At 39.3% G+C, this 14,220-nt stretch overlaps 1 protein-coding gene across 5 annotated transcripts in view; it reads right to left on the bottom strand.

Moving 5' to 3' along the window:
• The window catches only part of pde8b (phosphodiesterase 8B), a 341,898-nt gene that overhangs the window by 26,058 nt on the left and 301,620 nt on the right, over nucleotides 1-14,220 (bottom strand). For all 5 annotated transcript variants that reach the window (XM_063049295.1, XM_063049294.1, XM_063049293.1 and 2 more), the window contains 6 exons: nucleotides 12,573-12,624; nucleotides 8,284-8,361; nucleotides 6,501-6,577; nucleotides 6,043-6,207; nucleotides 4,910-4,955; nucleotides 1,454-1,525 (listed from right to left, as the gene is read on the bottom strand). In XM_063049295.1, the coding sequence (XP_062905365.1) occupies nucleotides 1,454-1,525; nucleotides 4,910-4,955; nucleotides 6,043-6,207; nucleotides 6,501-6,577; nucleotides 8,284-8,361; nucleotides 12,573-12,624 (490 nt within the window). The remainder of the gene's footprint in view (nucleotides 1-1,453; nucleotides 1,526-4,909; nucleotides 4,956-6,042; nucleotides 6,208-6,500; nucleotides 6,578-8,283; nucleotides 8,362-12,572; nucleotides 12,625-14,220) is intronic.

Raw genomic sequence — 14,220 nt, 5'->3', positions numbered from 1 at the left:
TCTAGAGTATATGCCAGGTCCCCGTCATTCCTCTGTACACGAAGCATCTGTTTTATGTTTTGTGAAAAGACGCTTGTAGTGGGAAACGCTCTGAGGAATTTACTTGCCACGGAAATCCTAAATCCTCTTGCCAAATATTAATTTAAGACATTCCTGGAAACACTGAACAGAAAAGTGATGTAAAAAGAGATTTCTCACAGTATCCACAGATTTCTCGTTTTACACGTACGTTGTTTGCAAGTCTTTAGTTAGATTAGATTAATAGATTATGAGGACACACAGTCCTCTTTTATTATCATTTAGTAATGCATGCAGTAAGAAATGATACAATGTTCCTCCAGAATGATATCACAGAAACACAAGACAAACCAAGACTTAAAAAAACTGACAAAAACCACATAATTATAACATATAGTTACAACAGTGCAAAATAATACTGTTAACAATATTAGCAGCATTAGTATGATTTATCTGATGCATGGTGAACCATAAAAGGTAAAAGTAAATGGCAATTATTTTAGAAAACATCTCACTTGGCAACTGCCTTTTTTAGTTGTTAACAACTGCATCCCAAATCTCATCACAAATTTTAATGAAGTGTGAACAATTGACTGGAAACTGCCTGAAGCAGCACAGATAACTCTACTCACCTCAACACAGAACTGATTCTGCAACCTATGAACTCACTTTCAAGGATTCTACAAGTCATAGGCTCAGTGTATATGTATTGACTGATTGAATGTTACTTTTTGTATTTGTGCACTTTGGCTTCTCTTGCACATTGGTTATTAAATCATTCTTTAAGTGTAGTTTTTTAAGATTGATTCTATTGTATTTCTTTGTTCTACTGTGAATGCCTGGAAGGAAATGAATCTCAGGGTAGCATATGGTGACATATACATACTTTGATCTTTGAAGACTTTTTGGAAGATAACTACAAATTCAGCTGTTCAAAAACAGTTGATGTGTTTGAAGTGTGTCTTTGAGGGAGGATGGCATGCTGTACTATCCACCACAGATGTCTGCCTTGGAAAAGTGTGGATGTGTAATTGGTTGTGACTGTATTTTATTCATTCTTAGCACAGGACTCCTCCACTGAGTCTAAAGGAGTGTAGATTTATAATAGTGGCAGAATTAATATATAACAACTCTAAAAGTTATATCAAATTGGCCTGTGCTTATGGGTTTTCTTACAGTGAGATCCAGAACTTGAGAAGTAGAGAGTTGAGTGAACTATTTCCCCACAAGGATCTGAGAATGATCTGAACCCAGTTGTCTTGAGCACCTCCAGTAAATGTTTAATGCATCAACATTATCTCTTCAGCTGGAAGATTGTGTATTTATTGTAAGATCATAGAAAGGAAAGGAAAATAAAATTTAGGTCTGAGAAAAAAAACCTGTTCCCTAATCTACTTAATTGACAGGTGGCAAAAAATGCTTTGTCTGCAGGTACCTGGTTCTTCTTCAATCTGCCCATCAAGAGAAGTCCAGAGAGGTGCCTCAGTCTTCTCAACTTGGCGATAGGCTACACATCACAATAAAAAGCAGGGAACATAATTACACTGGGAAATGTTAACTCTGCTTCGCCGTCTACTGATGGTGTCTAACCTGCAGAATGTATCGAACATTTTCTATTTCTATTTTATATAAATAACATGATGGCTATACTCTAAAAGGTGCCATTATCAGGAAAGATACCTAGGAAAGATACTCTTGCAATAGAGAAATTGCAATGAAGAAGTTGATTCATGGGATTGTCGTATGAGAAGTGTTAACCATACTCTACTCAGTCTAGAAGAATAAGAAGTAATTTTCAAGAAATTATAGATTAGTGAACCTAACATCATTGGTAGGGAAATCACTGGAAAAGACTCTTATGGATAGGATTAATAACCTGGAAAAGCATGTCTTTGGGTAGGGGAGGTCATGTCTTACAAACCTGTTTGAGATTTTGAGGAGATGAAGAAGGTGATTAATGAGGGTAGTGTAGTGAATGTTGTCTATGTGGACCTTAGCTCACCAAGTCACTCGTGGTAGGCTGATCCAGAAGATTAAGACACATCGGATGCATGGTGCTTTGGATTCAAAACTGACTTGGCCATTGAAGACAACCGACAGTGATCGAGGGGCGTTATTCTGATTCGAGGTCTGTAATCAGTGGTGTTTTGCAGAGACCTGTGCTGGGTCCTTATATGATAAATGATTTGGATGAAATGTAGTTAAGCTGACTGGCAACTTTGCCAATGACACAAAAATTGGTGGAGTTGTGGAGAATGAGGAAGGTTGCCAAAGGGTACAGCAGGATGTAGGTCAGGTGGAAATATTAAGGTTCATCAATGTTCATTTCTTAAGAAAAGTTCACTGACTAGATTTCACACCATCTTAAGTAATCTCTTCATCTTTTGAGAAATTAACATTGCTTTCAATTCTAGAGACCCAAAGTCCATGAAGTGCAGTTGTGGTGACTGCGATTTCAATAGACTGAGGGGCCTGGACTAAATACATACATATTTGTGTGGTTGTGTTTTTACTAATATTCTACATGTGCTTGTATATGTGACGACTGAGCCTCAAAGCCACAGTAGCACCTAGCAGGAGTTGGGGCAAGGACAGGGCTTCAAGGCCACAGTGTTGCTTAGTGGGTGTTGGGGCTGGTCGAGAGAGGGCCGGGGGCGTCTGGACTATGCACATGCATATTTTTCAATGATATTCTACATGGGTTTGTTGACTTGTATGTGAAAGGACTGGGCATCCAGCTGTAGTGTCGGGGGGTGGGGGTAGGCCACAGGGAGATTCTTGTTATGTGATTGTGATCTTGTGTGTGCTGACTGTGTGTGACTGTTGGCAATGTGTCTTTGCACCTTGACCCTGTAGTAAAACTGTCTCGTTTGGCTGTATTCATGTCTGGTTATATGACAATTAAACTTGAATTGAATTGAATTGAATGGAAGTGAGTAACAATGAAGCCAGAATCCAAACAATCACCCAGAGGCTTGGTTTCTGGAAGGTGTGGGTTAGAGGAAATTGGAGAGAAGCATGAACAAAACTTCATGAGTTCCCACTGAGGAGAATCAGACATGTAAATGACTGTTGAAATGGATCCTAACATTGTAAATGAAGTTTGATTTTCAGTCATACTCTTCTGCCAGGTTGCATTCACCTCCATGAAAGTTTAGTTGCACACAATCAGACTACTAATTTAAGTATGTGACAGACCCATCAGATGAGCAAAATGAGTAAAATTTGCTGTATAGCAAGAAAAAGCATTCAAAAAAAAGTTGCTACTTAAACAGAAACCTTTAATTATCCTGCCACAAACGGAAACACGAATCAAATGGCATGGAGTCACAGTTAGATTGTTACTTGCGGGTGGTGGGGTGGAGATACATTTCAACCAAAGGGGGTGTAAGGCGCTTATTCTCTCTGCTAACCTGCAGGCTGAGAATAAATGGGGAAGACATAAAAGAAGCACAGAACTTTTGCTACATAGGAAGCAGGGTGACATCAGATGGCAGGTGCGACATGGACATCAAGAGAAGAATAAGGATGGCAAAAGACCCCTGTACGAGAATGAAGAGAATACTGACCAATACTAAACTAGGCATGACAACCCGCCTCAGAGTACTGAAATGTTACATTTATCCAGTTATGTTATATGGCTCAGAATGTTGGACAATATCTAGAAACATGAAGAAACGAATTGAAGCAGCAGAGATGTGGTTTTTGAGGAGGATGCAAAGAATATCATGGACGAAATGAATATCTAACGAGGATGTTACGAACAGAGCAAACACAAAAAGAGAAATAATGTATGAGATCATGAAAAGGCAACGTAACTTCATTGGAGATGTGATTAGGAAAGAGGAGTTAGAACGCATGGTAAGTATGGGAAAGATTGAAGGGAAGAAAGCAAGAGGAAGACAAAGACAAATGATGATGGAGACAGCAGCCAGAGAACTGGAAATGAATACCAATGAATTGATCCACTTGACCCGAAACAGGATTGTGTGGGCCATGGCAGTCAAAGCTCAAACTGGGCACGGCACCTGATGATGATGATGAACCTGCAGATCACCCTTGGGTGAGGTGTACCACTTCCTTAGGCCCCACCCCCACCCCAATCAGGATCACGTGAAGCTAAGGGAGCAGGTGGTGGATGGTCATATGAGCAGCTGGTGCACATCACAAGTCCCAGTTAAGTGACCACTAACACTAGGCAGACAATCTCTGAAGAAGTTACCCATCTAGTAAAGATACTGCCCAGAAGAAGGAAACAGCAAACCACTCCCATAGAAAATTTGCCAAGCACAATCATGCTCATGGGACCATGATCACCTACGTCATATGAAATAGCACATAATGATGATGATGATCTGTGTTTCAGGACATGTGGCTCAGATATTGCAGAAATGAGCTGGACCAGCTTCATAAGTAGAACAATGGCAGATCCAATTTAATGGCAACCAGTTATAGATTAAATGAGGGAATAGATTAAGTGCGCTAAGCAACAAACGCTATAAGTGCCACCAAAGAGGACAATGTAAGAATCAGGGTGGATTTTACACTAATATATTAGAGTACCAATAGTGGCAGAATTTAACAAACTGCTTCTGCTGCTTCCAGTACAAATTAATGTAGTAAGTTCATTTACTTTTAAGGAATAAATATCAAATATTAGCTTGTCCTTCGGCTTCAACACAGTAAGTCAATCTTCCATACATTCACTATGATATGGAGGTCATGAATTACATCGTGTGAGCTCTAACTCCATTTGCCACATAAATTATTAGTTAAAATGCAAATCAACACAGGAAGCCACCAAAGATGACTGGACCGAATTTTGAGACTCGTATGTTCAAAATTTCCATGGTTAGTAGCAAGTAAAATGTTGATGAACATTCAGACTTACTTTTGGAGAAAATGTATTCATTGCCAGAGAGTCTTCTTAATCCATCCTGAAATATTACAACAGTTTAAACTTGTGTAGAAAACAGGACATTGAACATTTCTGGATTCAAATTTATCCAGTACTCTCCTTCTGAGGTTAGGTTTGGGGGATCAAGGACTCTGGTGATGACCAGGTTAGGGAAGATGTTAGTGTTGGTTCAATGCAGTTGTTAAGGAGCTGTTGTCCTGATGATTTACTGAAGGTGTAATTTCACTCATCTGTATGTTGCCTGCGTCAGCACTGAAGGACTAAGGCTTTATTGTTCTGGGAATTCAGTGATGACTGTTATTCATTCTTGGGGAACTCCTCTGTTTTCATGGATGTTTGCAAGAAGAAGAATTTCAGGATGTATATTGTATACAATTCTCTGACATTAAATGTACCTATTGAATGCCCCAGGACAAGGTGGTTTACATTCCCCTGTAATGTTTGTATAAAAGTACTTCTCAGGGAATAACATGTACCTCCAAGGTGGAACATTGAGGTCACTGATGATACATGCCAAGAAGTGCTAGGAAGGCAAAATTTCATGGTTAGCATGGACTGCTCTGAAGTGGTTGCATATGGGCCAAACTGTCGGTTAAATCAGTTTTCAAACAAGTAGGACTGGAAAACTAAAAGTGGAATGCCACCTAGTTCCTAGACGGTTTGCTGATATGCCTCGATCAACGTTCTGATTCCCACCTCCACCCCCACACATCTCTGTAATTTTTGCTTCTGTCAGGAAATAAACATTTGAAGGAGTTAGGAAAAGTTGGGACATATTTCCCCAGGCATCTTGTATATCAGGAGGCTTGGAAAGGTAATCTATGTTTCTGTGTTCTTTTCAAGGGCTATAGAGTAACATATACAAAATGATGGAGTAAAGAGTCACTGTTTTGGGCCAAGACCCTTTATCAAGACTATCTAGTTAATTTTTCCTCTTTTTCATTTCAGTCTTGCTGACATTATTAAATAGTGGTTCAAGCAGGTACTGTGGTTTATCTCATGAGCATACAAACAGCCACAATACAGGTTTCCAAGCAAATACTCTACTGACAAGTACATTATGAAATGTAAAGTATAAGTCTGAAAGGCATTCCTTACTAACTCACAGTCATGAGGCCACCAACAAGATTACTGGTGTGGGGATCATCATCTTTGGTACCAAGCTGTGGTGAGTAGAGTTCAGTTGTTCTTAATATTTCCAGTACTCTATCCAAGGCTTCTGCAACTGTTACTGGGCTGTTCTCCTGGGCGGTGTTAATTATATTGATGACCTTAATAAAATGCAAAAACAGGAAAAAGAATTAAATTTCTAAGATGCCCTTGCATTTTAAATCTGAAACTAACAAGGTAGGTGCACAATTATGTGTGTACTAAAGCTGATACAACACAGAGATCTCTGAAAGATGCAGCATTCAAGGTGGGGAAATGGTTGAGAATTTTAAGAACATTCAGAAATTGTGAATGAATAGTTTAAAGCCAGCTGAAATCTTTGGAACAATTTAATATATTTTGTTCACGGAAAGGGTAAATTGCTGTTTTTTAAAAAACTGCTTAGCAAACTCACCTTTGTAATTGGAGCTTCAATTGTCATAGAATGAATTCTGGCCATTGAGGAATGTCGCCGGTTGTGTGAACTTCCAGCTGAAATGAGTACCAAAGAAAGTTCTTGCAGGTGACCCACACTGATCACATTCTCAGATATAAGCAGATATTGCAGGCACTTTGTGACACATGGCCGATACAGCATCAAAACAAATTTAATAATAACCACAAACACAAGATTAGCTCTTTAAATTATTATTCCACCCTCAGCATAAGACTGAGAACAGCTCTTACCGATAAAGGTGAGTAGTCTAAGCAAGCACCCATCTCATTGTGTCCACAGCGTGGAAACAGGCTTTTCGACCCACTGAGACTGACAGCCCAAAAGCAGCTATTTACAATAATCTCACATTAATCCCATTTTATCCATTAGATGGAAGAATTATGAAATATACCACATTGAGACTAGGAATCAATTCTAAATTAATTAACACTACTGTTAAATCAGGTCTTTATGGGAATAAAGAATGGGTCATTAGGAATGCATTGGAAGAGAAAGAAAAAATAAAAAGCAAACAGCTAATGTTCTGAAAATATCAAACAACAATTAGTACATCAATGAATGAGACTCCACACACAATAGTTATTTTTTAGGACTAATTGATCAAAGTTATAGTAATTGACACTTATAATTTGTCCAATGTATACTTAGACTTAAAGTAACAGGATTTAACTATTTTCAATGAATTTAATTTTTATCTACCACAAAATACACAGTAAAATGAGACCAGCCTCTCAGGCAAGCCCTACCCATTCATTGTGATCATGGCTGATCTATGTTGGCCTGTGTGCCCAATGGCTGTTGTGACGCATCTAGTGTGACAGTGTAGTGGGTCGTGCTTGTCGCTCTCGCTCTTGGCTTCCACCGCTGGCTTGCAGTCTCACGAAAAGGAGAGCTGAATGTGCAAGTCTCTCACTGCCAGTACACAGCCTCTCCAACAGCATGCCCCATGTAGTGCCTCCTCACTGGCGACACACAGAAACTGAACTCCTTTCAGACTCAGGTTGAACGACAGAGAATGGGGAGGAGGTCTGGCCCCCCCGCACAAGGCACACAGATCCACCGCCCTGGCGCTTGTTGACCAGTTCCCTAGCCGGCATATGAACCAGATCCACCGCCATTGGTGCTCGTTGACCAGTTCCCTAGCCCCACTGCCTTGTGGGCAGCCTCGGGAGAGACAAAGGCTATGGGATTGAACCTGGAGAGAAATCTGGAGTGGAGCTCCTAGGATGGCGGGAAGTCATTGAACATCCTTCCAGCAGCTCCTGCAGCCAAGCTGGTGCCAAACGTATTGCTTCGCTTTCCTTTGACTATGCTGGTGAGGCCAAGAGGGGGATCTTGATGACTGGGCATCCCAGGATCTCCATACCTTCTGCCCAGGCCACTCCAGGGTGCTGCTATTAGTCCATTCTCCTTTGCTTCGGATGGATGCCATTATCATCATATGTTGGCCTCATTTCCTCTTCTGTGCTATTTCCCCATAACCCTCATTCTCTGATCTTTCAAAAGTACAGCATCTTCACACTAATCAAAACATTTTCTGGTGAGGGAGTTTGCAAGATACTGTTTTTAATCAAATGGCGAGGCACAGCTCAGGCAGCAATGTCTAATTATAGCATTTCAAATGTGAACCCAGTTCTCATCTGAAGATGCCACGTAATTTTGACATAATGTGGGTGTAACCGGCCTCAGCATTATTTTGAAAAATCATAGTCCAATAAAAATTCACTAAAGGTGTTCTTACCATCACTTCTTTTTGATGTTATTGATCTGACATCAATGGAGCCTTTTCGTCTATCTTTATGTTTCAATGACTGTGAATCTTTAAGAGAGAAAGGTATATTGATAGAGATTTCCTCCTTTGTGATTCACAACAACAGTCACCACTGTCTCTTACAATAAGGATGTAGTTGTAAAAAGTGATGGGTTGGTTAGAATGCACAGAGTGCCTTTATTATTCATTTGAGTAAAGTGTAGTGCTTTTGCGTTTTATGATTATTGTGCTTTGTTGTGGCACGCGTTTCCCATGACAATAGGTAACGCATGGTAAACACAAAATTAGTTATGAAGTAAATTTCAGCTGTAGCATAGTGGTTACTGCAATGCTACTACAGCTTGGGACGTTCCAGAGTTCGGACGTGTAAGGAGTCTCCTGTACATGTCTCTCCCATGGAATGTGTGGGTATTGCCGGGTGCTCCAGTTACCTCCCACAGTCTGAAGACGTACCGGATAGGTTAATTGATTAGGTTAGAGTTAATCTGGGTTGTGGGGTTGCTGGCGTGCTGTAGCTCGAAGGGCCTACTCTGTGCTGGATAGCTGAATCGATCAATATAGTACGAATGTGGGGAGGGTGTTTCCAACAGTGAGGGAGTCTAGGACCGGAGAGCACAGCCTCAGAATCGAAGGATGTCCCTTTAGAACACAGAAGAGGAGGAATTTCTTTGGCCAGAGAGCGGTAAATCTGTGAAGTTGCCACAGACAATTGTGGAGGCCAGATAATTGAATATATTTAAAGCGGAGGTTGATAGGTTCCTGATTAGTAAGGGTTGCAAAGGTTACTGGGAGAAGGCAGGAGAATAGGGTTGACAATAAATCAGCTTTGATCAAATGGCAGAGCAAGACTTGATGGGCTGAATGGCTTAATTCTGCTCCTATGACCTATGGTCTTATAGTCGAATATTTTCCAAACTAATTTATTGACAGGTATAATTGCAACAATATTTCCCAAATGTTGTGATATGTCAGTCTTACACTTTCCTCAAATTTCTCAAGCTGGCTACTTTTCTCTAATAAGGGAAGGACCTCAAGCAGCTGTTGAATATCTGTTTATTTCTGTTCTTTGTCCATACGAGTAACTGCTGGCATAGGGAGATAAGTTTATTATTTTTAAAATGCAGTTTTTGACCATTTGATTAATTTTCTGACAATATGAGGTTGGACAAATTGGGTTTGACCCACATCTGAGAATGTCTTGTTCTCTGCGAGTCTTATTACTTTGAATTATGAGTTATGTTGAAGTAAAAGTATACTCATGCAGACCAGATACATATAATGGCGCCCTCTGACTTCAACTGTATTAACCTTAATTGCCAAAAAATTTTCTGTAGGTGGGAAAATATATCAAGTTATATATTGCAGTTTGCCTATATTGCAGTTTGCTTTGAGAAAGCTATTGCAGTCTTTCTCCTTCCTTGAAGCTGGCAAGATATGCATGGCTTCTTACGTAAAGATAAACACCCAACAGCCTTGATTGATCCCTCCCCTGGAGAATGAGCCACATTAATGCAAGGGGATAGGAGGAGGATGAAAAACAAGCAAAGCCAGGCAGGAAATGGATATGATTGAAGGCAGCAAAATCTGTAAGATTAGGAAGGAGAGGGGGTAAAAAAAAAATCAGTCAAGCAAATGAAAAACAGGTAAAAACCAAAAGGAAGTTTTGGAATTTGTTTGAAATATTTGCTGTTCTTTATTATTTTTTAAAATTAGGAATAATAAAGATGTGCTCCTTATATTGTGCTATGTTTGGATACATAAAGAAAGCAAGTTTTAGAGGAAAATGTGGGAAAAGCTGCTCTTTGATAAAGATTTGACAATAATTTGAGGCAACAAACAATCTTCTAGAGGAAATCAGTGTGTTGAGCAGTATCTATTGGAAGAATGGAAATAGTGAAGTTTCAGGTTGAGACACTGCTCTAGGTCTGAGAGTGGAGAGGTGAGGACAAATGCAAGGTGACGTTAGTGGATACACTACACTTGCATTTGCACAATTGCATTCAAGGATATGGGCAGGATGATTTAAGCATAAATTCAGATGGCTTGGATGTCCTATTTTTAAAGAATAATAAAAAAAACTAGAAGTCAGAGCAGGCTATTTGGATCCAGCTAATTCGGATGGCACATAAGAGGTTCACCAGGATGTTGCCTGAACTGGATTGTATTAGCTATAAGGATAGGTTGGAGAGGCTTGGATTGTTTTTACTGGAATATCGGAGGCTCAGGAGCAACCTGATAGAAGTATACAAAGTTATGAGAAGCATACATAGGGTATATATCTTATGGGAAGCCATGGAAAACAATAGAGATGACTGAGGCCTTGTCAAGATTTAGCTACAGGTGAGACACTGCAAGACTGGAAGATGGTTAATTTTGTGGCTTCACTACGAGGATAATCCAAGAAACTACAGGCTTTTCAGCCCTGCATCCATAGTGGAAAAGTTATTGGAAAGGGTCCTGAAAAGCTGGACATTTGCATGTGGAAAGGCAAGGAGTAATTCGAGTTGATCAGCATTGGGAAATTGTGCCTCATAGATCTGACTCACTCTCTAAAGGAGGAGACCAAGAGGATTGACAAGGGTAGGGTAGTAGATGTTGTCAATGTTGATTTCATATGGCCCAAGTGGCAAGCAGGTCTGCAAGAAGCAAATTGGATACAAAATAGGCTTGGTGGTAGAAAGCAGAGGGTAGTTGCAGGGTGAGAGAGGAATCTGTCTTTCAGATTTGAGGCTTGTGTCCTGTGTTGGGCCATGTCAGTGCTAGTTCCTCTGTTGCTTCTCATACATAATGATTTAGATGAGAACATAGGTGACACAATTATTAGGTTTGCAGGTGACGCCAACATTGGTGGTCTAATGGACAATGAAGATGATTGTCTAAGGTTACAGCAGGATCTTGATCAACTGGGAGAGTGGGCAAGGGAAAGGCAGATGAAAACAGAAAAGATTGCAAATACTTGTTGTAGGGTTTCAAACTGAAATGTCGACAATTCGTTTCCTTCCATAGATGCTGCTGGACTCATTGAGTTCTTCCAGCAAATTGCTAGTTTGCGACAGTTGGAATTTAACTCAGACAAGTGCAAAGTTGTGTGTTTTGGGATGTTAAACCAGGGTAGGACTCAACATCCTAAATATCTCTGAGGAAGAAAATTCTCAAGAAGAATTGCAATCCTCAAGGATGAACTTCCTCGTCATGTTACTCTTAAATAGACAACCCTTTATCCTGATAGTGTGTACCCTAGTTCCAGATTCCCAAGAAATGGAAGCATCCTCTCAAATTCCTGCCAAGCCCTCTCAGATTTTGTGTTTCAATTAGGTCAATATTAATTCATCAGAATTCCAATGATTATAGGCCCAATCAATTCAATTCTGTGTTATTGGAAGCCTATTCTTTCAAGAGATAACCAGTAAATCCGCTTCCAAGGCAATTATATATGTCCTTATATTTCAGATCTTGCCACGGCCACCTCCAATTTGTGCACTTTTGATTATAATGGAGGTGGAGGATGACCAACCAGTCAACTCACAAGTACTGCATATTGATATTTTATTATAATGAGACTTGCAATTTCTAATTTAACCTGCTCTACAAAATTTTTCCAAATCTCATGAAACCCAGCAGCTGAAGATAGGAGAGCTCTGGGAAGTAAGAACATTTAAAGCATAGTATTTGGACTCAGGATGAGGAAAGTAGCAATCTGTTTCCAACCCTTACACACAATTCCTTACACAAAAAATCCCGACTGGGGTCACCTGCGATTTCAGCAGCAGCCATAGTTCCCTCAACCCTGCAGCTTTTTCTCTGAGTTATTCCAACCTGAGCCAAGACCAAGCTTCTCAGCTTCTCAGTGAGCCTGTCTTCCGATTTTTGGAGGAACTCAGCAGATCAGGCAACATCTATGGAGAGGAATAAAGAGTCAATATTTCAGGCCAAGACCCTTCATCAGGACTGGTGAAAAGTCTCAGACTGAAACATTGATTCTTTATTCCTCTCCGTAGATGCTGCCTAACCTGTTGAATTCCTCCAGCATTTTGTCTGGTTACCATGGATTTCCAGCATCTGCAAAATCCCTTGTGTTTCCGATTCTGGGCAAGGAACTTGCCACAGCTTATCAGAAAATACTGGGATTTGATTTTTCCCACCAAAACTCTTCTCTCATTTCTACATAACTGACTCCTATTAATATCACACCCCAGCCATCAGAGATGAACACACACCTGTATTTACAAAATCACAAATATTAGCTTGATTTTTCTCACCTGATTGACAATTTTCTTCTGTATACTTCTCATCAGTCTGCACATTATAGTTCTGATGGAAGAAATACTATCATTCAGCACACAAGGTAAGAGAGATGAAAAATGCAAAGTATACTGTGTAAAGCAGAGTATATATGTTGTATGGTCAGAGGAAAAATTCCATTCATGTTTTTATATATTACAAATATTTTGATAGTTTGACTACTACTTTAGCATGACGAATGAAGGCAAAGAAAGATTTTGAACTTAAAATTACAATTGTTTTTAAAATGAGGCATCTCTGTTCTTCAAAAACCAGAGGGAAATCTTCAATTAGAATCAGGTAGTGTTAAAAGTGAGAGTATATTGAAAAGAACTTCTGAGAGAAAATTTAGAACTTTGTTGTAAGACTGAACTGTACTCAATAGATTTGAATTTCTGCAGGGGTTCTTCTGGTCGTCTACTGAAACTTCCACGAGAGGAACAAGATAAATCTTATGTAATAAAAGCAGAAAATGCTAGAAATACTCATAAGGTCAAACAACACCTGTGGAAAGAGAAACAGAGTTAACGTTTCAGGTCAAAGATTGGATTGTTCTGAAACATGAACTCTGATTTTCTTTCCATAAGTGCTGCCTGACTTGCAGAGTACATCATGCATTTCCAGCATCTGTAGGCTTTCAATTTTCAATCGAACACTAATGTAAGCCACCTTGTAAAACAGTTTTCATTAAGATATCAATGAGAGACTAAAGTATTGGAAGATGTGAAAAGGGTTATTTAGTTGGAAGTTTTAGTTTTGGGGAAAACTCAGGAAGAATCTAGCTCCAGCTTTTTTTTTAAAAAAAGCACAAAGATAGTGATTTTATGGCAATATTTTAGTGGAAAACAAAATCTTGAAAATGACATTAAGTTGATTTTAAAGAGGATGAGAAAATTCAGGAGTTATTCAGTAAAATGAAAAATTGCGTCTTGTTTCAAAGCAATCTCCTCCATGTGAATGATGATCGAGATATGGAGTTAGTTCTAGGGAGAGAAACTGAGGTAAAAGTTATTCAAGAGGGCTGGAAGGTTGTTAAGTATGGATGGAAATAAACTAATTGCTGTTCATTATCTCTTTCTATTCCCATGATTTTAAATGACCTTGACAGAACTGAATGGAAATAGAAAGGAGACCAATTCTGAAGAATAAATTTTGATAAACTCATTTCTTGGAATATAGTATCTATTCCTGAAGACTAGCTGATAATGAAAGCCACACGAAAAATAAATCTGTCTCAATAATCTCCCATCACTTGATTGACCTTAAATATTCACAAGCAATATACTTTATCGCTGAAGACCTAATCAAGTGTATTTGTATTTGAGTAAATAGAAAATAGCTCATGGCTTTGATGCATGTTAAAAAGTACTTCTTGAAACAGACAGCTAGTACTGGAAATAGATTCAGATAAGATACTATAGAAGGAAAAGCAATGAAATAATGAGAGACCAAGATTCACAGCCTATATAGGAGGCAGAAGCAGAGTCAATCGAAAGGCAACTGGTTAGGTACTTGAGACAGAATAATTTTCAGAGCTGTGGGGGAAGAACAGATTTGTTCTATTATCAGTAAGAACAGATTTGATGGGCCAAATGGCTTCCTTTTGTTTCATAACAATTTTATACA

Source organism: Mobula hypostoma, chromosome 5, assembly GCF_963921235.1.
Source record: "Mobula hypostoma chromosome 5, sMobHyp1.1, whole genome shotgun sequence".
Lineage (NCBI taxonomy): Eukaryota > Metazoa > Chordata > Chondrichthyes > Myliobatiformes > Myliobatidae > Mobula > Mobula hypostoma.
The sequence above is the reverse complement of the archived record's forward strand: the minus strand, read 5'-3'. Positions and strand labels throughout refer to the sequence as shown.